The following is a 27,112-nucleotide window of genomic DNA, read 5'->3' as shown; positions in this document are numbered from 1 at the left end:
TCAATCCCTTCTTCCATTTAACAATTAACAGGGCAAGAGGAAATGGCCTCAAATTATGCCAGGGGAGGTTAAGATTAGATATTAAGAGAAAATGTTTTCATGGCAAGGATTGTAAAACATTGGAACAGACTGCCCAGGGAAGTGAAGTCACCTTCCCTGGAAGGATCACCATCCCAAAAAACCAGTGGCTATGGCTCTTCAGCACATGGTTCAATGGTGAACATGGTGGGGGTGCTAGGTTGACGATCTGACTTGATGATTTTAAAGGTATTTTCCATCTTTAACTATTCAACCTATGATTAAATAGTTACCTTTTGGTAAACTCAAATAAAAAAATAAACTTAATTTTAATTACATTTATTAATTTTAACCTAAATGAAATTTACTAATTTTAACCTAAATGAAACCTACTATCTTTAACCTGGGATTCTAGGACCCATCTATTCTGCTGTTTCAGTCCCTACATCCGTTCTGTAAAGTAATCTCTAGCTTTGAAGAGTTCTTCACTTGCTGAAGCTTTGCTAGCATTTACCTTTGGACTGAGTTGTTTAAGGCGACATTTGTACTGCTGGACAAATTATCTGCATGGCCAGCCTTTAGAGAAGTGTGATAGTCTAAATGGTGAGGAGTGCATTCCCTCTAACGGAGCGGAAAGAAGAGGCATCAGAGATGACAAAACTCTCTTGGATCTGGGCTGCTCTTGGCATGAACATAGTAGCAGCGTCTATGTGCATGTGTGGTGCTGGTCAATACAACTAAATTCACCAGAACAAATCCCAAACATAAAAGCACTAACCAAATTAACAGTCTTGCTCTTATTCTCCTCTTTCCCCCTCCCCCTGCCACTGGACTGGCATATTCAAATATTCAGAGCTCAAATTAAAGGAGTGCATTTGTACCAACAGCAGCCTTAATTCTAACATAAAAATGCTATCATTTGTTGTAGACAATTGGGTAATCTTGCCATCTGTCACCACACAGTTCACTGAGGAATTTCTGAACCATCTTAAAACTGCTTTTTCAAGCTTGGTTGATCTTGCGATCACGGAAGCCTAGTTATTTTGGTTTGTAATCAGTCTGCAAAGACTTCCATGTCCACTCAATAATTAAAACAGCAACTAAGAAAACATTTCACAGCAAACACTTGAAAAAAACCCCATCACTAGTTTACACTGTGTAAAACATTTTGTAATAATCTTCAAGAAGAAGTTCCCATTTGTTGTGCATACTCCTTTCTCAAGCTAGTAATTCAGTGCTTTAAGCATTGCCTTTACAAGGGACTCGTTCTTCAGAAATACACTGTATTATCACTTCAAAACACTCTCCAAGACTTGCATCCAAAAAGAAACCAGTCCTTTATTAGCAGGTGGTGTAAGATGGATAATTTATGTAACTAAGTAGCAGAACTAGAACTGTGAGGGCTGACAACTACCCTGCATTCAACTGCATACCTGCTGCATTTGCTGCCTTGCTCAAAATCTCAAAGTTCTCATCTGCCAAAACTATGAGAGGCACAAAAAAGAATTGTAACAGAACACTAATTAATGTACCTGTTCTACCATTTAGCAAGAACTTGTCTGCATTTTTTCCCTCTTCTCCTACACTTGAATGCTATGAGGATAAGACAGCTAGTTCATAAAGGACAGGTATTAGCACTATCCAGTATCCAGTGTAGCTTTAAACAGAAAACAAAGTTTAGATCAGATGTGCAAATACACACAATTCTGATGTCTATGACTATCAGAATTTTTATTTCTTTGTAGAAAAGGGTAGCAATATACAGTAAAAGCCAAAGAAACTTATGTATTGTTCTCATCAAAATTCAAGGTTGTCTCTATCATAACTCACCAGGATCAACTGCAACTTTTTCTTAAGCACTGTAAGTAACAAATACGCTCACATGAAACACAAAGGGCATAGCAAACACCCTATGAGATGTGCACGTGAAAGAATCACAAATGCAGATCATAAGGATGCACAAACAAAACCATACACCTAGAAGCAGAGCCTTTATTCACAGAGGCAGTCCTGCAGTAATGGAAGTAGTACTGTAATGGAAGAAGTACTATGACTACCAGTGAGAAGTGCCAGCAATTCAAGACCTTTCCTTCCAAATATGGCAACTTGTTTTCTGCAGGAAAGAATTGTAAAGGTATTTTCACACAGGGCATTTCAGAAGAACAAGAATTCACAGGTAAGAGGATTCTTTTAAGTAAAAAGAAGAAACAGAGTTACCTAAATTGGGAAATGGACTTCCACTGCTCCTCCAGCTTTTCTTAGAATAGCAACAGATGAAAAATTAACACCAGACAGCAGAAAGCAAAAACACTGGCTGTCTCTAAAGAGCAAGCATCTCCCCAAAACCTCTGGAGATAAGGCCTGTGGCATATGTTCTATGAACATGAAGAACTCAACACCGTAGGGGAAGTTGGCAAGAGGAACTGAATGATACTGGCGACCCTCCTTCCCTTCTCCCATGTGTTTTACAAGGTATGGTAATCAAGTCTTATTATTCATGAAGCTGTGCTTGAAGATGAGTTCCTTGCTAAGTTATTGAACTCATGTTCCAGGACTGCCACTGCTACATATTTCCGGGTGCTGATATTTTGAAACCATGATTTTAAAAATTGCTTCCTGAGAATTAATTGAAAAATCTTTATGCACACTTAAACATAAGGAAAAGTGAGCATAATTTATATTTAAAGCAATGCAAAGAAGATTATAATTTAAACTAAGCAAATTGCAATTATTGCTCAATCTTGTTGAAGGATTATCTTCTAGTTCATCTCCCTGTTGGCAATACATTTTAAAATGAAATATTTGAACATTGAAGTGGTTTTTAAAAATTATCTTCCATATATTTTTCTTGCAGACATAATTAGAATCTAAATCTATTTTATTCTGAAGGACCTGAAGTGGACCAGAAGATGTGCAAATGAACTGCCAGTGATTTGCATTCTTTTGCTTTTTTCTCAGATAATAGGATACCTTGGATGTTGCTGCAGATCAAATAGTGAATTAAAAATAGTTAATTAAAATCTTAAATAAAGTGAATTAAAATTTACAAAGACAAGTTCTTTATTTATTACTCTTTTTCTCAAATCGATAAAATCCCTGTAATTTCTAAATTTAAAATAACTTTAAAGTACATACTTTTGAGCACCTTCAAAAGATTAGTCACCAGCAGCATCACATGAAAGATGCTGAACATATACACTGAATGTAAAACATTTGAGTAGAGTGCTATGTAAAGAACCCAGTAATACCTATCAAGACCAATACAGTAACTGAAAAACTTGTTTTCCCTTTTATCCTGAACAGTTGAATAGGTCCATTGATTTTACTGTTTCATCTGCAAAAAAAAAAAAAAAAATCCAACCTGTCTAGTCTATTCCTCATTTTCTCCTGGGATCTTTTAACAATGAATTTGAAAAACATTTTTAAAATTGCCTAGAAAAAATACCAGCAACAAAGGTATATCAGCTATCTACTGTGGAGAAACTTACTCTCTTTGACTTCTAATCAAAGATGATTACATTGGAACTTTAAAAGTATTGTTGCATTTGAACTGTTAAGAAAGATGTGCAGTAGTCTTGGTGTAAACAGTTTTACTTTATTTACCCCAAGATGGAACATTTATTCCTCTGAAAACTTGTATGGCTAGATGTCTCATTGCAGTTGTCAAGCCAGGGACTTTTATGTAACAATGGTCTGATTCTGTCAACTGCATTATACAAGGCACATTCAAAGCTTTAGGGAGAATCCAGATTTCTTAAAACAGAAACAAAGATAATCTTTCAGCAGCCTCTTATTTAAATAAGATATATCTATTAAGTCCTGTTTCAGATGTGCCCATTTATTCTGATAAACAGCAAACCTACTCCATTTTGCAATAGTCTCCACTATACCTAAATAGTCTTTAGTATTATCCTGGGCTTTCTCCTCAACATGTTTTTTTTTTCTTCCAGCCTATGCTATTGAGTCTAAAAAGATGGTAAAAAATCATTACAAGTACAGAAATGATGGGAAGTGCATACTGGATTGTGGACTCTTTGTTCATACAAGGGCAGGAAAAGCATCCTGTAAATTCTGGGTTTCTATCTAATAGTCATGATCAATTATTTTAAATATGGTGAGGGAGAAGAAAATTTCCCTGATTTACACATGTCAAGGCCAGATTAAGACTACAGGCTAATAACTTTTCTGTATTCCTTTAGGGATTTCTTTCTATTATTGCTTCTCATTTTGTAACTATTTTTCTTCCTTAAACTCGTTTTTTAGAAAAAAGCTGAAGTTCATGGTTTTTTTACCTATTTTAATTTTTTTTCACAATTCCACCAGAGGTCTTGCTTTGTCCTTTAGATCACACCCCCAGAGTGCCAAGAAGAGCAATGACAATGTAATGTCTATAATTAATTGGAAACACCTTTCTTAGGTAAGAGCACTGATGAAGTGATCCAACCATTCCTACAGTTCAAAAGCCTTATTTATTACAGAGAAACCAACCACCCCAAACCCAAACCCAACAAACCCAACACCACAAACCTCTTGAGGGATATAATTAAGTGGCACTATATGATCCTGCATAGCCTATTTGCATGTTGATGTCACAAAGAAATGCAGTCTGATGAATAGATTCATAAACCAAAGGAAAAAGAAACAGGGGCCAATTAATGCAATGTTCAAAGGACACACTGAGCTGGGAGTTTATACTATATGGTGAAACACTTGTGTTGCATATTTCCATCTCATGACTGGCTAAAAAAGATCAAAGCTTTTTTTTTCCATATTAAGAATGACAGAATATTACAGCAAACATGCAATAAGGATAAATGTAATAAGCTTTAATAAAAGATGATAATAAGGCTTGATAAGAACTTTTGGAATGTCACCAAATCTGAAATGTAAGATGAAAGCATCTGCATGTAGAGATTGTAGTATGTTATTTGGAACCCCATGGAGCTAAACTGTGATTAGAACTCCATATTTTTCCATAAATTAGCTTTTGTTTTGAATTTCCTGCTGAGATCATATGCAAGTTGATTGAACGTGCAAGTCAATATATAGGTTTCCTAATCTTTTGCTGTTTTTCAGGCTTCATGATATCACAATTACAGCAGTCCACTTGTAGATCAAAGGTACATGATTGAGGCCAAAAGAAAATAACCTATAACCTCTTAACAAAACTTCTTCACGGTGATTTAGACCTCTCCATGGTAATTATCACTCACCTACCTGAACAGTGCAATTATGTAGATGCATAAGCCAACCACTACATGCAGATCAACTTGCAAGCTCACAGAATTTCCTCTTCTATCCATATTAAAAAACAGAATGGGCATGCTGAGTTCCCCTTCAAGGGGGCCAACTCTACCTTACTCCAACACCTCCAGTGTAAACTTGTAAACCATTAGCTAGCTGCATAAACAAATAATCTTATGCAAACCTTTGGTTCAAAACCCCAGGGCTTAAAACAGCTCAGTGATTGCAGTCATCCTCTTATTGAAACATCACCACCACTCCAGGGATTGGCTATTAAATAGGGAATCCTTTATTATATTGTCATTAATATATTTTATGTGCATTGGAATAACACACTGTGTTCATCCACTAAGCTGAAATGTGTTTTTTATGAAACTATTCCTGTAAGCAAAGTTATATTGTAGGTACAGGAAAAATACTATCAACAGAAAAAAACAATTTACCATACATGATTTATGAAAGGAAACTGACATAAAGACAAACTTACTGTTAGTTGTTTGCAAAGCTAGTGAATTGCTTGCAAGTCAGTTTGTAAACCACTTTGTAGTTTGTATCAATTATCTAAGCCTTGGAAAAAACAAGTTAGGATTACAGCGTCACATTGATTTTTTTTCCCTTTAAAGGTAAATTAGCCACAACACTGCACAGTAAAATCTTACAGGTAATATTAAGAATAGCCAGTCTTAGCGCTAAAGTAATGGCCATTTATAAAACTGATAGAGAAAACCAACTACTCCTTTTAATGTGTGACACTAGATCAGTAAAAAGGATGTGTTTTAAAATTATCCTCTAATTTTGGCTACAGCTGAATTGAAATAACAGGAAGGATTGCATCTCTCCTTTTCAAATGTGGATACCTCAATTTCATTACCTCTACTTGAGAGTACTAACAGGAGGTAGTAAAGAAGTTGCTGGAGAAATAATTAAAAACCTGGGAAATAACTGGAAAACATAAGTAACTTTTACTCAGCAGTGTGAAAAGATCTGGAGTGACTGAAATGAGGACCCACTGTCGAGCAAAATTGCCTGAATAAAAAGGGCTGTGAGACTTGGCTTTCCATAGATGAAAGAGAAGGTAAAACAACAGATAAGCCTGGACACTCCACAAAAAAGATAAATTTAAAGATAAATTTATTGTACCCAGTTACTGTGTTACACCTCAGGAAATCAGTGGTTAGCAGTAGGCTAACTCTATGCAGCTGGATATTGTTTTAGTTTTTTTTTTTTGTTGTTGTTGTTTAGTTTTATTTTTTATTTTTATTTATTTAGAAACAAAACCACTATTTTTCCTGTACATAATAAGGGTAACTTAAAAGCATTTTTAAATTAAAAAAAAATACAAGAAACATTCCTACTTCTATACTTGGAGGTTTCTGGAACTAAGTAATTTTCAAAATAACTGATATTCATTTATATACCTAACCCCCCCACCTTACTGTTTCTGTAGAACAAGTAAAAGACACTCATTTGTGTGATCCTATTTTATCAAATACTGCCAAAACCACTCTGTTTTTGTTTTATTGGTTTTATTATTGAGGAAAAATAAGCTTCTGAAATGCAAATGTCCATGTCATCTAAGCAGTTGTAGCACATTTCTTTTAACTGGATTATAAAACTACAAATGCTGCTAAAGGTGACAATTCCTAAGGGACAGTAGGCTTGGGGTAATTTTTTGTGAATGGAGTTGTCTGAAATGGCATCAATTTCCTGTCTACTTCAGAGGACTCTAACTTTCATCCATAATTAATCCCTGCAGTGGGCTAATTACACCCATATAAAACCCATGTGTTCTTGTGATCTCAGCCATAAATGTAATATCAAATGGTATTGCTTAAAGCAAGGTTGGACACGTGGACTCAACCTTTTCATTCTACAGTGCTTGTGTACGGAGAGGTTTAACAAAATCTCATCGGACATGACTATTTTTTAAAGCATTCAAAAAGAGAACAAACAGTTCTTTTCAAAGAAAAAAACCAAGAAAATATTGCAGTTTACAGAAAAGATGCAATTTATACACAAAATGACCAGCTTTAACACATGTATTGTAATTCAAATATCACAGCAGATAGCACATGTCTAAGACCATGCTTCTTTCTTCACAGGCATGAGTTATAAATTAATTGAAACTACCAGCAAAAAAGATTAATTCTATGTCCACAACAAGTCAAGTAATCACCCAAGCAAATATCTGCTTTGCAAAATCTCTTAAACATAAGCATTAATTTGAAGTATTACACACATTTGCCTACTACTAAAATGAACTACATGTTTACCTGGACTGATAAAATACAAAGAATACCTCTTAAAACTACTCTTAAGTTTGCTCTTTATCAAAAGCCAGTGCATTTTAACTGAATAGCACATTAGTCTGAAAAATTGCTAATATTTGGGAGTCTGTCAGGAGACTATAGGAGAAGTGCAGAAGGACACATATCTCTACAAAACTTGCTTGCAAGAGACTTAAGTTTTCCTGAAAGCAGCATCCAGATTTTGAGAAAACATCATATGGCTTCACAATATGATGTGTGGGACTTACAGGCAATGACATGTCATCATCATGTCATCTTGCAGATTATTACTACACCTCTTATATTGCTTGAATTACTGAGTTTCAATTTTCTCCACTGGGTAAAAGTGCAAGGGTGACAGGACTATTGCCAAAAAGCTTGTGATAAATCTTAATTAGAATACAAGCCTTTGGAGCAGAGGTGTGCCTTGACAGATTAACTTTTTTAATCCCTTGAAATCTTGTCAAGTCTCTTTTAACCTCCTGATTGTCAATTACATGTTCCTACATTCTTTCGTGTGAGGATTATCTTTCTCAATGAACGTTTTATTCTCAGTGCCACGAACAATAATAGCAAGTGACATCCACAACACCAAGTAAGAATTCCCTGCACTCCTGAAACAGTAATATTATGCTTTGGACTTAATCTGGAACACAGCAATGAGATCTTTGCTTAAAACACATCAGCCAAAGGCATTATCCTCAACAGTATTCCTGCAAGAGACAAGAAAGTCTATTTCATGTTTATCCTTCATGATAGATGTTCGCCATGTTTAGATTTTGTACTATTTCAAAAAAGATGTTAAAAACACTTTCAGCCCAATAAGGCGGTAAAGAACAACAACTTCATTTTTGGACTAGTCATTCTATCTCTGCCTCCCAGTCTTGAAAGAAAGAATGTGGTGAACATAAGAAATTACACTATTATTTACAAAATATTTCCACTCTAAGGAAGCCAAATGAGCTCCTCACCAATGCTGTAAACATTATATGAAGCTCATACAGATATTTAAAATTCATAGCTTTGGGATACCAAGAAAAATAATTTGATCACGTTAGACAGAGCTGACAACCTCTCTAATGCACAAAGTCAAGGAAGTACTAGCTGTAATATTAAGCCTCATTCTAAAGCAGAAAGCCAGTGTGGAAAGTCACATTTGTATCTGAATACTGCCCTTTATCAAGCACATGTCAGGACTGAGTGAAAAGAGTTGCCTGAACCAGTATTAATTATTAGTTACGAGTAAGTCAAGGGCTACATTTATCAATTATCTGGCTTTTGTAATTTTATCTTTAAAGATTTTTAAGTACTGAAATAGAAGCTGGAGGTTGGTACTTCAGACATAAGGGACTATTCTAAAGTCCATTCACCTGTAGTAATTTCAGGAGGTGGTTTTCTAGCTGCTAAATTATTGCGCTGGGTAGCTGACCTCACACTGAAGGCCCAGTTGAAGCAGGAGAGAGCAACATGTGGCACTGATGTCCAAAACAACAGGCATGCAGATTTTGTCAGGCACAGAGCAGAGGCACACGTGCTGGGAAGGCAGAGCACTCCACAAGGCCCTGCCATCAGAGGCAGCCAGCTCCTGGCGGCCCCTGGCACTCACAGCTAAGACAGATCTGGAAACATCCATTCTGGACAGAAGAGAGACATCACTATGTACCTAATCCAAAGATTCTTAATTTGACAGGCTGCCACTTCCAAATCCCACCAAGCTTTAATTTTGAACAAAAGATGACCAGTGAACATTGCTGCTGCCTCCAAATGCACCAAATGCACATTAAACCTTTCCTAATACCCCATGGATTGTTAAAATTAGTAGTCAGTCTACACTTTGCAACAAGTGATGTACTTTCTACAGTGCTGGAGACACCGGCTGTCTTCACAAATCCAGATAAAGTGAGCACAGAGTGAGCAAGAGCATGAGAACATCAATGTGGTTCAGCCAAGCGGTGCAATCAAACAATGCTAAAGAGCTGTGCTTGGATAGCTGGCATGCTTTCTCAGAAAGGTTACATAAGAGAAGTTTCCCTGCTGCAATTTTTGCATGGTAATTTGAATACATTGTGATAGGTAGATTTGGTCAACTGTAAAATCTCAGAGCACTTCCTTCAAATGATTACAGCGGATCAAAAGGAAAATACATTTTTTTTATTTTTAAGAATCAGATATATAAATATATTTGTTTACCTCATGGCTTTATTTTGTTGGAAAAACAAATTGGCTGAGAGCATAAACCTAGCTAACTGTAAAAATCTGCCACATATCTGTAGACAGGGAACATATTTTCAACCCACACACCTCAGTGATGCTCCAGACATAGCTAAGGTCCCAGCAAAACTGAGTGAAGCAGACAGAAATGGGAAGAGAAGGACGTAAGCCAAAAGTTGTTGATGAAACTCTCAGTGACAATAGCATTACAATACTCAAAATTAAATTTATGTCAAAAAGAAAAACAGTTTCTATAAAGGCATAATGAGAGGTAATTAATGACAATTAAACAATATTCTCCCTCATGCCTGTTCATTACAATACCTATGCTGGGTATTGCAATAAAAATTCCATTTAAATGGCATTATTAATTAAGTTGTTTTCCTTATTCCTGGCAGTAACTGAGCCTTACAAACAGCAGAAAAATGTTAACTTGGCATTGCAATCAAAAAGAAGTATTATATTGTACTTTATTGATAAAGTAAAATAGATTCTTAGGTGTATTTAGTCATTGATTTAGTCACAAAATTCAGTTTTGTGATTGTCAAGGCTATAAATCAATTAGTTATGGAGAGTGGTTCTGCCCTACTATGACTTCTGCCACTGAATCCAACAGAAAGGGCAGCTGGTCCCCCACAATCTGGGAAGATCTGTGAGTGCCAGCAGCTGTCATACTAAATCCTGACTAATATGGGAGAACCACTGACAACAAACTCAGAAATAGCACTGAGGACAGAGGATGTTAGCCCTAGTCGACAGAAACAGACAATTAAATAATTTTTAACAATTACTTAAAACTCACCTCAGATAGTCACACACTATCTTTTACACTTTGCATCCTTCTGATGCGTTGGTCTTCTCTAATAAGGAAACTTGATTGCAATTTTTCCCGGACACTTCCTTCTCTTTCTACCTAAAAACCTCTTAAGTTGCTCTGTTCTTATTCTCATGAAGTTTTTGAGATAACTCTGAAGACAGCTGTCCATTATTTGAAATATACTGGCACATAATGTTCAGCTTATTTTTACTATTTGGGATGATGATAAAACAGTAACATTTTTAAATAGACAAAAAGCACGAGTGCTTATTATAATAATTGCAAAACAAGCACAATGTAGCTATTTTTATGCAGTGCAGAAAATACTAATTATCTGTAATTATCAAACATGGCTTTCTAGTCTGGTATTTTTTCCATTCACATTTCATTTGAAGCTTTCATCATGATCTTATGGTTATCTGTGTTGTAGCAGAACCCAGGTCGTTCTACTGTTTCCCACAGAATGAAGTACCAACTAAAATACATGTTTTCCCATAAGATATTTAATCTGTTAAGTCTAAATATTGGCTTTCTTTTCTGTCCAAACTGAATTTGCTTAAGTAGGAAAAAAATACTGATAGATAAAGAAAGTGAAGTGATGAAGGCAATAGTGACAAAAATAATTATTTGGCCTTCTAAAGGAAATGAAATTATTTTTGTTTGGTTTTGGTTTTCTTTTCTTCCAACAGAAGAGACGCCCTTCTGTTATCATCAACATGCTTTATCACAATGAATAGCTGACTGGTGCATATTCTTGTTCTGACCACTGATAGCTGAGATAAGGCTAACAAAATGATCAACCCCAAATTACACACAGAGCGAAGTGCTCAATGACTTCAAAGCATGACAGGTTGCTGTGAAGCAGTCAAGACAGGAAAGGCCTAAGTAGCTCACATCCTACTGTGCATTCAAATGATGTTCTATGTTCATGGAAACTTATTTAGCAGACATAAGACAAAACTCATGACAGATGCCTGCAATTTTTCAGTGTACAGCTCTTCATGCTTAGTTGACTGAATCTGGTATTGCGCAGTTCCAGCACTGACTGAGGAACTGAATTGCTCCCCTCTTCATTTCCATGTACAGTGAAAATGGCAGTAATTTCTTATATTGATTTACAAAATGTCAAGACAGTGCCATTGGCAATGAAGAATCAATTGCTAGAGTGACTCTTGGGGAAGAAAGAGGGGTTCTGAGGTCCCCAAATTCTCATTAATTTCATCCATTAATTGCTGAATCCACACTCCAGCAGAAATAATTAGTACAGTACAAATCAGTTTGTTAATACAGCTGGTCAGAGTCTGTGATATGTAACAACATATTGGAAACAACTCCTTCTGACTGGTTAGTTCCCTATAATTACACAGTGGATTTTTCTGTTAGGAAAAATCACATCCAAGAACAACTAAGCTCCTTCACTTAGTAAAACCTAAGCAGAGAGGGAAAATCCCAAAACGAGGAATTGAAGGATGGTGGTTACATATGAAACTTTGACCTGGTGCTTATTTTTGACCTAGGAGGTGCTCTTCAGAACTTTCCTTTTATTCATTCATTCACTGCAAGTGATGGGTGCTGAAAGAGGTAGTAAGCCATGGGGAGACAAAGGAAACAAAGTTCTGTGTTGTCTCCACATAGTAAAACTGAACTCTGTTTCTGGTTTCACACGGACACTCTGTACCAAGCTGGTTAAAGCTGTTAATGTCTATATAGAGAGGTCAAACAAATGCAATTTCATTCTTCTTACTCTTTAATGGCTTATATTTAATACTGCTCTTCCCAGTCAGTCCTCCAAAGAGGGGAAGAAGAATCTAAAATCTTCATGTTGGAAAAAAAAGGTGGCTTTTTTCCTTGGTTGCAAATCTGATTACAGACAGAAGTTAAGCAAATGAGCAGCTTAAAGAAATTCCAGTGTAAACTTGATCCCAAAATAAGGCAGTTTAAATTCTTTACTCCCCATTCTGTAATCCATTATTTCTGGGAGCTTTTCCTCGAATCCCTGACTTTAAACTAGAGCTATTTCTAATTCCTGTCTTCTATATGTTAATACACTATCTTTTGGTTCAGCACTTGTGTGTTTTTGTTGCTTTATTTCTTTCTCAACCATTTAACAGTAGATGAAGCCTCAAAGCAAAGGACCAACATTTTCCACAACTCCCTCCTATTTCCTCTTTGCAGGTCTAATTGACAGGAATAGAAAGTTTAAGTATCTTGTACATTGCAGAATGGTTGAGAGAGACCACGTGGGCTAGAAATGCAAGAATTCATGGGAAGACTTTCTTTTAGACTGAAATAACATTTTCAATTCCTTGTGATCTCCAAGACTGCATTAAGTGGCTTTAGAGTGTAGTGTCTGCTCTGGTCTCTACCCATGCTGACACTCTCTGCTCTCACCTCATCTTTTCAGACTTTGTAAACGTAGGAGTCTTTCCTGTCAGAGTGATGGAAGAAGTGCAAGACATACCAGACTCTTGATGCAGCTCCTTCCTCTGGCTGGGCTAATTGACGGAGCAGTAATTGACTGAGCAGCTCTGCAAAGGCAGACATGAAGTCTAGCAAACTGTCTCTTCTGCCTTATGTCGCCTGAGCAGAGGCAGCAAGATCTCAAGTCACTTTCTCTACCCCATACTCACTGTGACTAAAATAAGCCTGGGCACGACAGGTTCATCTCTGCACTTCAAAGAAGGGCTGGGTTACGCCACCACTCACGGCAAGAGTGGTCTATTAGTCCTTCTGTCTGCAGCTGCCACAGGCACACCACAGACATCAGCCACACCTTATCAACGTGTACTGGCGTATTCTGCTGCAACCATGCTGCAAAACAGGTGATTTCCCAGCTCTTGACAGTGATACTTCATATTGAATTCATTCTTTCATGCAAATACTACAAGGTGGTTACATTTTCACACTTGCGGCAACATATCTCTGTGAAGTACAAGACATGTCTCAAACTGGCTATACAAATGTGACATGCCACTTCAGCTGCTGTAAACTTCAGCAGAGATGCCAGACCACTGTATTGGAGGCAATCACAGGGTGCTAGGGGTCACACAACACTGCAATCCCTCTCTTCTCTTAATATTACAGCCAATTACCTACTCAGTCATTTCCCTTTCACACCTATGTTATGAAACATGTCTCCTCCAAAGACATGTTTCATAGACTCCTAAAAGGGAGGAGGGTGGTGCAGCCTGAAGAAGAGAAGGCTCTGGGGAGACCTTACAGCAGCCTTCTATTACCCAAAGGGGACCTGAAAGTGACCTGAGAGGGACTTCTCACAAAGACAGGAGAAAGGGGAAGGGCTTTCACTGAAATGGGACAGGTTTAGATTAGATATTAAGAATAAATTCTGTGCTGTGAGGTGGTCAGACAATGCAACAGGTTGCCCAGAGAAGCTGTGGATGCCCCATCCCTGGATACATTCAAGGTCAGGCTGGATGGTGCTTTGAGCAACCTGATCTAGCACAACATGTCCCTGTCCATGCAGGGGGTTTGAAACAAAATGATCTTAAATATCTGTTCCAACCCAAACCATTCTATGAAACAGTCAACTAAGATGAAGGAGTGCTTCCATCTTATATTAATGATTTCTACTTACTTATACTTGGCTGGCCTATTAAATGGGGAATATTTCTGATATTACATCTGCAGAGATGGGAAAACCACATATATGAATGAGTGCAATCCATTCGTCATTTTATGGACACAAAGTTCTCTAGAGAGCATCTCTGAGTGCTGAATTTTACATTCAGATTGCTGAGTTAGCTGAAATATGTGTAATATCACCAGTAGGCATTGAGCTCCTTATTGACTGTGGGCAGAGGAAGGCTGTTGTGCATTATTTCAGCTAGGATGTGAGCTGGCGTGCGCCCACGAAATGAAATGTTGTACAGCTATCTTTTCTTTACAGGGTATGTGAATAAATGATGTGTGGAGCTTTCAGCCTTTGCTCACTGGAAAGCTCTGTCCTCTTTCCCGAACACAGGAATAGAGGTGCATTAGACATGCTTGTATTTCTTAGTGCGCCTGTGGGAGAAATAATCCCGTACAGCTGTCTTCCCATGCCCCTCAGATTCATAAGTAATCTGGCTCTTTGGGGCTGGCAAAGTGTAGAGCTCAGCTCACAATCAGTCTCCAGTGTTTTACTATATGTATGGCTGCTTTTCCCGGCTCCTCACAGTGATACTTCATGCCGAATTCTTTCTTGCATATTTATGCATTTATTTAGCGGCAGATGTTTACTTCTGATTTATGAGGCAATATTACAGAGACTGAGCACAATTAATGCGTTTTATAAGTGGGATTGTTTCAATCCTACTTAAAAAAAGATTCCGTGTCAAAACTTAACTCTAAACCACACCTTTAAACTCCTTGCACATTCACACAAAATAACCACAAATCCAATGACTGAAGCAAGCTGAAGAGCAGTGGCAAGCCCTACATTTGCATATACATCCTTTGCTCTTTGGGGCTGGCAGCTGAGGTGGAAAGGGTGCTCAGGGGCTCAGCTTTGCTGGGTCAGAGGGGAATTTCTCCAGCTACTCAGCAACCCGGTTTCTTGCATTGTTCACAGGAGATTCAACTCAGTAAGAACTACTTCAAAGGCTCTATGGAGCTTATGCTGTGTCTTGCATTGAAATGCAACAAGGTTGTTTGAACAACGACATGAAGATTTAAGGATCTTAAGGCCTTCTAGGCTCTATTATAAATTACCACCAATTTTAAAAATAGGGAAGGAAAGAGAGATTGACTCTCTTCTTTCTGTTTTCTTTCCTCCACTCCTTAAGATGCTAAACTTGTGTCCAACCAGTAACAAAAACCAGATCAATATATTTCCGTAACTGTGATGACCTAAACTTCTAATTAACAAGTCAGTTAAAAGAAAGTCTTTGAAGATCATTTATGGTCTCAAGAGATTAAAAATCTGTAATCCGGACAAAGATGCAAAGGAAGTTATGAGTGCAAAATGATCCTGTTCTGTTCCCTTATTAAAGTCAAGGACATTTTCTCATAGCCAACCATTGCTCCTACTAACTGACTAAAACGCAAATTACATACTATTTATAGTGAACATTTATGAAAATAATTAAGGAGATGAAGAAATGAAGGAAATCTTCTAAAATAAAATTTGGAAAACAGAATTTAACAAACAAATAGCAAAAAGTGACATTAATTAAAAATAAACAACCCACAAGAGAGGAAGAAGTCTAAATCTTCACTGCATGTTGTCTTTTGGACAATTATTTTCCCTATTTCACAATCAAATATCTGTATTAGACTTTTGCTCCAGCTCTATACACAAACATACATGAATGTAATGATGAAATAGGTGATAGTTAGCATTCCTAAAGATTGTATTAGCAATATTTCAGCAAAATGAGAGGAAAAGGGTTCCAAAGATATGCTAAAAGTTATATTCACATAATGGAATTTTTACAGCCTATATTTTACACTTACTTTTATAAGTACTTGACCCCCACATAATTTAATTGTAGTTCAAATAATAGTTCAAATAATTCAAATGTAGTTCAAATTGTAGTTCAAATTCTTTGAAGTTAATAAACTGACCATCAAGCTACAGGATGCTTGCAAAATATTCAAATTTTCTAATTTCTCAAAACAATTGCGACTTTTCATTAAATGCTTGTGGCTTTTAGTGTTACCAAAGACTTGGCTAGTTAAAGGTTAGTATGTGACAGTCCATGTACAATCCATCAGACACCACAGTTCATAGTGACAATTATAAAAAATGGGACTCACCTATGAAGTAGGACAGCAGTATTGCCAGCAGCACTGAGACCCCTACAGCACAGAGTGCAGTACATTTCCAGCTACAGTACTTCGAAGACTTCTTGAATTTAAAAGCACTTCTGGACAGGGTGTTCCTAGGTAGTGGCCGAGTAGGAGGGGAATAAACAGAGCCCGATGCCATTGTGTACCCTGGCGTGGCAGTGCTGAACAGCGGTGTGGTCCCTGTTCCTGTTTTGAATAGGAAATGCCTGTGAAAGAAAGAGCACATGGTAAAGTATAAAAGTAAATCAAGCTGGAGCACAGGCAATCATAACTCTTTTGTTTGATGTCGCCCATTTTTCAAATAGCTAACAACATCCAATCTACAAAGGGTCATAGAAGCAATAACTTGTCATGACACTCACATGTAAAAAGACACTTTCCCTTTAAGTGAAGACCAAAGCCCCTCAAACATTAGTAATACACTGGCATCCAGACAGGAAACAGAACTACCCAAAATTCAGTGTATCAGGGAGGAAGTCTCTCATAGTTTATCTGACAAGTAGGGACAGGCTTTCTGCTGCTGTTTATTTGTTTTGGCTTCTGCAACAGACTACAGGGAACTCCATTAAAAAGTCAATAATGAGCAATGTGACTGCAGTCCACACTACTTATCACAGCTTTCCTACGTTAAGTACAAAGAAAACAGCAATCTCTGAGTTACAAATTTCTGGCAAATTCTTCAAAAATAGTCAGTTAAAATTTTTTTGGGCCTGTCCTAAGTATTCAGCTCACTAGTTCACATCTACTTGCACATATTCCTCCCATAAAAAAATCTGATTATGCATACAAGGAGCTAGTTACAGCCTAGCAGAAATAGTCTGAAGAAATATATCTACTAAGTGTTCAAGAAGACCAAAACCCAGCAACAGATGTGAAAAGCAAAGTCTAAGTTAAGCACTCTGTGAGTTACCAGTTTATTTTTTCAATTAAAATTTCCAAGGGAAATATTACTCCCTGAGCTTCTATATGGTAGAATCCAGTTCATGCAATCAAAATTACTTTGAAAGAGTCTCTAAACATGGCACATTCTACCTGGATTTTTTCTCCAGATGCTCATGCACAACTCTATGAACAACAAAACCTCATTCAAAGAAAGGTCTTTGCACCAGAGGTTTCCCACCAAGTTGTTATGATGGCAACCCCGTAGCATATGGCTTGCCCTTACCTAATTAAGACCAGCAAAATGAATACATTATATGTAAAAATGGTAAGAAAGCATTCTGTGGAGCCTTTGAACTTACCAACACACAGCTAATAGAACCAGAAAGGGGTTTGGGTTTTGTCATAGCTAAGAGACACTCATGAATTGCTGATGCCCAGGTCCTCCTGAAGGTAAGTGCATGCTGTATTTGCCTCCTGCCTGTCACTTATACAGCACTGCTCAGAGGACCCAGCACTGACTGAGCCAGCTGTGCAGGGGAAAAGCCTTTCTAGTTACACCACATGGCACTGAGCTGCTTCTTAGCTGATGGGACTTTGATTCTCTGGGACACATGCTTGGATTCTTGCATAGTAATGGACCAATTTACACTGTTAGAGACAGTAGAAATTAGTTTGCCCCAATGCAGCCTGAGAAAAATACCCGCAGTTGATAAACAAGATTTGTTGTTTACAGATTATTTTGCTATGGGAGGTTAACGGATTAATTACAACATCTTGGCATAGGCCCTCTACTTGAAAATATTTGCATTACAAACATGATTCCATGAAATATTTTACATAGGTTACTTCATTCTGAATAATATTCAACTTGATGGAAGCAACAGAAGCTTATGCACTAGATCTGCACAACAGCCACGCCCCAATTTTTTTTTAGCTTCTGAGCTCAGAGTATAATCAACAATCTCAAAAGACAAAATTCTGGTTGCTTAAATCCTGTCTAAGAAGGTACTTCATTAAAACCTGTGACATTTTTCAATGTAGCAAAGACCAAAATAATAACTAGCCCTTTGTAAAAATATTTACAACAGCATTACTTGGATTGTACAGATTCAGAGAATCATGTAAATTCATTAAGTCCTGGTAAGTGTCTTAGCCACTTGACCTTTATTGCTCTTTCCTTTCTGGCTACATATGATAAATGCTATGTCCAGGTATATTTCACAAACAGATCCCAAAAAAACCCCAACAAATGCAAAGGCAGCTGTTTCCCATTCCATGTGCAATGTGCACTGTTTTGGGGGACAGAAGAAAAGCCATACAATAGATACAACAATACTCCTATATATGAGCTTCCTGTTAAAAATAAGAAGCTGCCTGCAATTTTCACACTCTCCTTCTTCAGCTGTAACACTTAACAGACTAAAAATGGGAACTGGCATTATATGAGCACTTGACTAGAACCCTAACATACTTTAAGTTTTAAGAAAATAGCGTAATAAAACAGTCTGCCACTGATATTTTCCTTTTTTATTTTCTCTGAGAAAGTGAGAATTCATGCTGGCTCTAGTAGACCACAGACTTCTAGAGACTGTAATCCATATTCTCAAAGCCTTTGAGGAGTTAATCCTATAGATAAATTCCAGAGATGACAGCGATGGTGTGACCTGTCATAACTCTGACAGTCCACCTCAGGCATCAGGGTAATGAAAGAAAATTGTAACTTTTATATGTGAATCTTAGAAAAATGTAGGCTGGAAATGACCCTTAAGATCATTGAGTCCAAGTGTTAACTCAGCACTGCCAAGTCCACCTCTAAACCTCGTCCCCAAATGCCACATCAACACATTTTTTAAATACCTGCAGGGATTATGACTCAACCACTTCCCTGGGCAGATTGTTCTGACGTGTGACAACCCTTTCAAAGAAGAAGCTTTTCCTAATATCCAATCTAAACCTCCCCTAGTGCAACTTGAAGCCATTTCTTCTTGTCCGACGGCTTGTTATTTGTGAGAAGAAAACAACCCCCACCTGGCTACAATCTCCTTCCAGGTGGTTACAGAGAGTGGTATCCCCACCTCCCCCGCCAAGCCTGCTTTTCTCCAGGCTAAACAATCCCGCTCCCTCAGCCGCTCCTCGTAAGGCTGGTGCTCCACACCCTTCACCAGCTTCCCTGCCCTTCTCTGGACCTGCTCCAGCACCTCCATGTCCTTCCTGAACCAGGGGACCAGAACTGCACACAGCACTTGAGGCGTGGCCCCACTTGTGCCAAGTACGGAGGAAAGAGCCTCTCCTGATCTTGCTGCCACACTGTTTTTGAGAGAGGCCAGGAAGCCACCTGGGCACACTGCTGGATTGTGTTCAGCTGGCAGTCAACCAGCACTTCCAGGGCTTTTCTGCAAGACAGCTTTCCAGCCGCTCTTCCCCCAGCTGGTAGCACTGCAGGAGGTTTTTGTGACCCAAGTGCAGGACCCAGCACTTGGCCTTATTTAACCTTTTACAGCAGGCCTTGCTCCATTGATCCAGCCTGTCCAGATCCTTCTGTGGAACCTTCTACACTCCAGCAGATCAACAGTCCCATCCAGCCTGGTGTGTCTGAACTTGCTGAGGGAGCACTTAATCTCTCCATTAATAAATCATTGATAAAGATTGTTGATAACAGACAAAGCATCATCAGCTGGGCAAGGGAGGTGATTACCCTGCTCTGCTCTGCACTGCTGGGGCCTCATCTCGAATACTGTGTGCAGTTTTGGGCACCACGATGTAAGAAGGTTAAAAAGTTATTAGAGAGTGTCCAAAGAAGGGCCATGAGGATGGTGAAGGGCTTTGAGGGGAAGCCATATGAGGAACAGCTGAGGTCACTTGGTCTGCTCAGTCTGGAAAAGGGGAGACTGAGGGGAGACCTCATTGCAGTCTCCAATTTCCTTGTGAAGTGGAGGGGCAGGCACTGATCTCTGTGGTTACCAGTGACAGGAGCCAAGGGAACGGCCTGAAGCTGTGTCAGGGGAGGTTTAGGTTGGATATTAGAAAAAGGTTCTTCACTCAGAAGGTGGTTGGACACAGGAACAGGCTCCCCAGGGAAGAAAGAGGTCACAGCACCAAACCTGAGAGAGTCCAGCAAGTGTTTGGACAACATTTTTGGGCACATGGTGTGACTCTTGGGGATGGTCCTGTGCAGGGCTGGGAGTTGAACTCGATGATCTTGGTGGGTCCCTTCCAACACAGCTTCCTCTGTGATACTAGGAAATTAAAGAGGACTGTTGCCAACACTGAGCCATTGGGAACACCACTTGTGACTGGCCACCAGATGGATGGAACTGCACTCACCACCCTCTGGACCCGGCCATTCAGCCACTTTCTACCCCTGAAGAGCGCACATGTCCATGGCATGATCAGCCAGTTACTCCAGGAGCGTGCTGTGGGAATTGAGCAGTGGGAATTCAGGAATGTGCTGTCTTAGGCAGCATACAGCACAGCCCCTCACTTTAAGCTATTCTCCTTTACTTTAAATCCCACGAATACAATGCCAGAGTGGTTGCACGGTCTGGCTGAACGCTGAGGGAAAAATAATGACAGAAAAGTCAGTCTGGCATCTTCATGTGGGTTAAGAAAATTTGTTTGGATATCTCTATTTCTAATGAGTGGAGTTACTAACAAAGTTGTCAGAGACTCTCCTGCTACATTAACTCCGAGTGATAAGTATTTAAAGTGTAATGCTATCAGACTTGCACATCTTGTCTGCCTCACTGAGCCATGCCAAACTGTTCCTATGAGACTCTTGGAAGGATATGGCATCTGACAACAAATCCAGGCTGCTTCCAGATAATGCTGAAATTCTTATGCTCTTGAAATATAATCCATCCACAAATGATTTAAATTATCTATATATCTATCTACCTTGCCTTTTCAAACTATGGAGCTCAAATAGCTAATTTCTAAAGCCTAAACTGTTTGCACTACTTGACCAGGCACTGACTTACAGGAAATTACACTATATTTCATCTCATAGGGAGCTTATAGCATCTGCAATAGTCTATCTTCCCTTCAAAATTGATCACATAACATGCACTTGCTACATCTTCATGTAAGCAGCACTTTAAATATTTTATTAAGCTACAGAGTACAAAACTCCAGTGAATCATGCTAATATTTTACAAGACAAGCCAGTTCTGTATTATTAAATAATTCAACTTTTAAAGCAAATAATATTCCACTTTTACATTTATTTAATATATATTTCTGCCAACTTATTCAACAGATGTTGCTATTAAAAAGTCAGCTAATCTTAACATTTTAAGTGGGAAGTATTCAGTACCTAACAAATCTAAACTACAAAACACAAAGTTATATAATAAACTAATCTTTGGATGCAAAGATAGCTGGGAAGTACCCTTATTTCACAAATGGTAGGCATTTTACTTAAGCTTTTGTCCCTACAATAAAAGATGGAAATATAGCATCAAAAATCTCAAAGGTGTCAGCTCAGAAAACAGAAGCACGTGAAAAGAAGTAAAGCAATAATGTTTTTAATTTTACTCAGTACTCTTTGAGCACCAAGTGCTGATGTGCACTGGCTGACATGCAGATGGTTTCTCCCTTCTCATACTGGTGAGGAGAGAGGGCTCAGAGCAAATCAGATTTTTTTTGTGCTGCCACTTCCTTTGCAAAAATAAACCTCTACTAAACTCAGTAAATAGAAAAACAGAAGGGGCAAAAAAGTGATAAAAACCGTCCATGAGTTTGGCAGAAAGATTAAGTTAACTGAAACTGTGTCTTTATAGAAATGGAGATAGACTATCAAAATATTCAAGGACAGTAAGACTCAGCCCAGAAGCCCAAGTACTTTTGATATAAGACAGCCAGGTGTCCAGCAACAGAAATGTGATTTAGAGTAACTTCCTTCATGAAAGGATCTATGACAAGAACTTTTGACCGCAGTTTAGAAGAAAATGGATACTATGCATCAATGAGTGCAATATTATATAAACACATCTGGAAAGCCCTGGACTCCAGATTGCCAGAAGCTGAGATATTATATAAATAAACTATCACCAAGCAAAAAAGGAATATTACACATTATTTCTTAAAAAGACTGGTCTCAACTGGAATAGAGTTACTGCATAATTTTAACATTTCTGATGTAATTTTTTACATCAGATACATGACTTTTTTAGCTTATGCTGAAATTGCTTCACCTTGCTAAAGAACAATTTCTCTAATTTTGGGCATCATATATATAGAATGCTTTGCAATACCTGGAAGATGTAAAAAAGCCTACCTTACCATTTCAAAAAACTTTTTGGCAGCATTTTGGTTCTGTTTTAAATTAATTCTTATAGTGCAACGCTGCCAATAGAGCGCTGAATCACATGGCAAGTATGTCACACCATATTAAAAGTCACATTGGACTTTTCCAAAACTCACACTAAATATGGAATTGTGAATAAGGCCCAGCAAAATTACACTGAACTTTTCACAGTACATCCGAATATGCATCATATTTTATCACCCTGCCAGTGAGATTGAATGGCAGCTACTGTTACTTTGTGCAACATTATTATTTAGTTGTTGTCTGCTATCACTGAATAAAGGCCAATATTGCTAGGCCTTATGCATACAAGAATGAAACACTCCTCATCTTAAGAGCTATAATACCACTGATCCAGAATAAATCTGTATTTAAAATATATGTGTTTAAAACCCCTAAATCAATTAATCCTAAATCGTTGGATCTTGTGTATCATTGTACACTAACAGCATCTGAAAAATATGGAGGAGAATAAATCTAATTATCCGGTCATGTTTCTGAATAGAGAGATTCCATTGTGATCAGTAAAAAATGTCCTAGTGCTATAGGTTTTCTTGCAGTCCTATCTCCTACACTGTCCTAAATGCAATGTTTGGTCAGTTCCATGATGATCCAGTTAGTGAAAAATGGCTCTACAGATGATTCCAGCCCATTGCTATAAGACAAGTGAGGAAGAACAGCTTCAACACTCAGAAGACTGCACTAGAAAAGGAATCCAATGTTAGAAATTATCTCTGTACCTCTGATGGAGGTGTCTGTCTAAAAAGCAGTGTAAGAGGTAGGATTCCTGAAAGCATATGCAGAACAATGAGAAAGTTAGTTTATTCCAAAAACGGTGGAGAAAGAGATAACTTATCAGACAATGAACAGTTACAAAAGCTGTGTAAAACTGTAGCCAAATAAGCAGAAACAGGAATTATTGTAGTAGGGTAGACCATCAAGAACAACACCCTGTCTGAAAGGGGCCAGTACAAAGGGAGGGAATGAATGCCTTCCAGTCTCTTTATTCACTAACAGCTTGCTCTTTCTCCAAGCAGCCCAAAACTCATGCTCTCACTGATGTCTTGTGGCATTTTGTTCTGCAGGCTAAACATGCACTATATCAAAATGTATTTCCTTCTATCAATTTCAATTTAAATTCAACTGATTATTTCCTTGTTTTTCTATAATGAGTATGTACTGTTTGCCCCGCAGTACACACAGACAAGTTTTTATAATACTACTGTTTGGCTCACTTCATTTTTTAGGGTAAAACACAAAAAGCATTCAGAACTAATTGCCTAAAGCAAAAAAAAAAAAATTTAGGCTTTTTATGGGTCAGGCAAAGGCAACTGTGGAGAAGAGGAAAGCTATTTTAAGATACCTGTTGTTTCAGTGCAGAATAAATCAAAACTGACACTTGGATGTTGACAGAATAGAAAGTGACTTGAAGAGAGGTGAAGGAGAAAAGAAAAACTATCCCTAACATTTTTTTCATTTTTTTCTTTTACCTCTAGGTATCAAAATATCCACATATAGTTAGATATATCTGGGATGCTCTAAATCTTTGTTTCATGTAAGCAAAAAGTCCACTAATCTGTTTTATTTGACTCATCTGTCGCCCTTGCAATTTGAGAAAAACTCTGGACACAATAGCAATCACCAGCAGAGAAGACCACTGTTGACTCAAAAGATCACTGTACTTTACTGGACTCTTCCAGCTAAGGCAATAGCATTATTTTTCTCTGTAATCACCAATTAAATATTTCATTAAATGAGCACACCAATTTTCACACTGGAGCACAGGTTAATCCTCCCCCCAAACCAACTCAAATCTGCCAGTATCCATCTCTATTAAAAATTATCTATTTGCCTCTAAGGTGTGATGAATCTTTGGAAATTATTAGATGAATTAACACATGAATTTTTAAGCAAGCCCAGGCAAAATGTCTTATGCATTCTGTTAAGGTCCTCAATCTATTAGCCTGGATTCACTCCAAGGCACAAGAGGTAACAGACCTTAGACACTTAGGATTAGAAACGCATCAATTTCATTCTCCTAAGGCTCCAGAGGTGGAAAAAACTTCTATCAAATCCACTTTGAGTGAATGCAAGTTGAGAGAAATGTAAATTTTAGTGAATTTATGTTTCAGTGGCATACTTCTGTATCAGGACTCCTCTGCTCAGAATTCAATAGTACTCCTAATGATCTGGGTTTGACTTTTAATATAAAGGTACTGTTGAATTCCTAGGAATAAAAACTGTTAGCTATTCTGTATTGTGATGACTGCTCACCTGAACTAAAATTATACCACCAGATTTTTCCCCCAGATGGTCCCAGTTCATAATGCACCTATCTGGAGATAGAAGTAAACAATAATTCTGCTTTTCAATAACATAGCAGAACTTTCCACAAAAATTTGGCAGCACCATGAGGCCAATGTAAGTAAATAAGATATAAGGGTAGCAAAAATTTTATTTTTCTGATGTTTCAAATGGGAAGAATAGATTTTCAGACAGAACACACTTCTAAGGTTTGAGAGCTCTGCCTCAAACAGATCATCACTAACACGTGCAGAGACAGTGCACATCTATCTCTGTGCAAAGACTCTAGAAGTTTGTCATTTCCATACAAAGAGATCAATTAATCTTCAAGTTAAAGAAAGGAGGGATAAATCCAGCTGTAGCTATTATAGTTTGCTCCTACTTCTCTCATTAAGGATTTTTTTTTCTCTCCCTGACTTTTTTGAATGCAAACCAGCTGATTTTTTCCCTCCTGGGAGTGGGTTATCATGCTTTTCTGTTTGTTCAAAAAACACTATGACGTACATTACCTGTCAAAATGAGGAGAAAGCCATTAAATGTGTAAAAGACAGTGGTCCACTCGATCTATCAGAGTATTGCACGTACTGACTGGTGTGCCCTCTCTCTGCTGACAGACCAGAATTCATGCTGGATTCAACTGGGTTCCCTAAGAGAGATCATGACCCTCACCTGCCACCTGACATTAGAGACCTCTGTCTGATTCTCTAATGGATAGATCACATCAATAAATACAATTCCTTGCTCTGAGTTGAGGAAACAGATAGAAAGCAAAGATTAATCTCTGCTAACATTATAGGAAAGATGTAAAAGATAACAGAAATTCCTGGCTAGGTTTCATGTGAACTCTGGTTCACTGATGCATGAGAAAAGCTTTCCCAGCAGGCTCTAGAAGGAATTGGATTTTTGTTTCCCTGTGAACACTTAATGCCTGTCTTCATCTTCTTTGAACATTCTTCTGAGATGAAACCTTGTAGCTGGTGGTGTTTGCCCTTAGCACAGGCTTATGACTGACTTCCACAGAGCCATATGGCTGCATTTAACATAACTCCAAGCCAGCACAGAAACTGTGTTATGCTGTGAATTTGTCTTAGTTTATTTTCTGGGCAGAACTGCAATAGAGGAAATTTCTTAGGAAGAAATAGAAGTGAATTTCCGCTTCCTTGGAGTCACTATTAATGCTATCACAATCCTGGAAAAAGCTTCAAGATCACAGCAGATGAAATGATGATCAAAGTTTGGGGGAAAGAAAGGAAGAGTAGATTGCTATTATCCCAGCTATTACCCATATGTAAAAACAGAGGAAACATCTGTGGGAAATGGAGATCAGCCCCTTCTACCAGATTATTCAAATGTTTCAGAAAAGCACTTTACATATGGCAACACTTGCTTGAATTTGGCTTGGTTTACACCAAGGACCTGCTTTCTTTGCAAACTGAACACTGACATCTGAGAAAGAACAGAAGTCCTACTAGGGTTAAAGTGTCTTCCTTACTGCTTGTGTGCTCTTTCACACCTGCCTCCTGCAGGCCACAGCTTCACTGCTGGCTGCTGCAGAGAGAATGGAGAAGTCAGGCATAGCAACTTGCAGCTGAAGCTTCAAAGAACAATTCTAATCCACCGTGAAAGTCACCAGGACATGATTTGAAGGACTGAATGCTGACAAAACCCCCAAACTTCCTCTCCTTCAGTGCTTAGAGTCATATTCCTTTTCATCACCCCTACTTTCTTGGTGGTACAAGAAAGAATGTAGTGCTACAGGATGGAAAGGGCACCTGTTTTCCTCTTATTTGTTTCTCCAAATTCAGATTTGGGCTGCTAGTTCTGGACCCCAGAGAAGGAGTAGTTAATTTCTGCACATCTAGGATCAAAATAATCAGAATAATTAGATGGCTCTGCCCAGCCTACTCCTTTGTGCTCCTCTGCTATGCTGCACTCCGTGAAGATGAACAAGGGCAACAAACAAAGCTAAGCCACACTTTGCAGAAATGAGCAAGAGAGTCCAAAGAACATCTTGTGCTGGGTGAACAAGGAAAGAAACCTGGCTCAGTTGTAGCTACTCATACTGCTCACTGCAGGACTGTCCCACTACTTACTTTCCAGATAAGAGTAAAACGAGATCTGTGTATTGCTGGAAAAATATCAAGTGGTTCTGTTGCCTTACAGGCTTCCTCTGGGTCTCTCAGGACTAGTACTTACACAGGCTTTCACCTATGGTACAGAGAGTGACTCGGCTCTTGATATTGTTGATGTTCA

General features: G+C 38.2%; 1 protein-coding gene across 39 annotated transcripts in view; it reads right to left on the bottom strand.

Annotated features, from left to right (window-relative positions):
- The window catches only part of TENM3 (teneurin transmembrane protein 3), a 1,287,129-nt gene that overhangs the window by 100,975 nt on the left and 1,159,042 nt on the right, over positions 1 to 27,112 (bottom strand). For all 39 annotated transcript variants that reach the window (XM_074541312.1, XM_074541314.1, XM_074541319.1 and 36 more), the window contains one exon: positions 16,336 to 16,574. In XM_074541312.1, coding sequence (XP_074397413.1) covers positions 16,336 to 16,574 — 239 coding nt within the window. The remainder of the gene's footprint in view (positions 1 to 16,335; positions 16,575 to 27,112) is intronic.

The sequence above is a fragment of the Zonotrichia albicollis genome, chromosome 5 (genome assembly GCF_047830755.1).
Source record: "Zonotrichia albicollis isolate bZonAlb1 chromosome 5, bZonAlb1.hap1, whole genome shotgun sequence".
Classification (NCBI taxonomy): Eukaryota; Metazoa; Chordata; class Aves; order Passeriformes; family Passerellidae; genus Zonotrichia; species Zonotrichia albicollis.
Note: the sequence above shows the minus strand (reverse complement) of the source record. Positions and strands in the feature narration are given on the sequence as shown.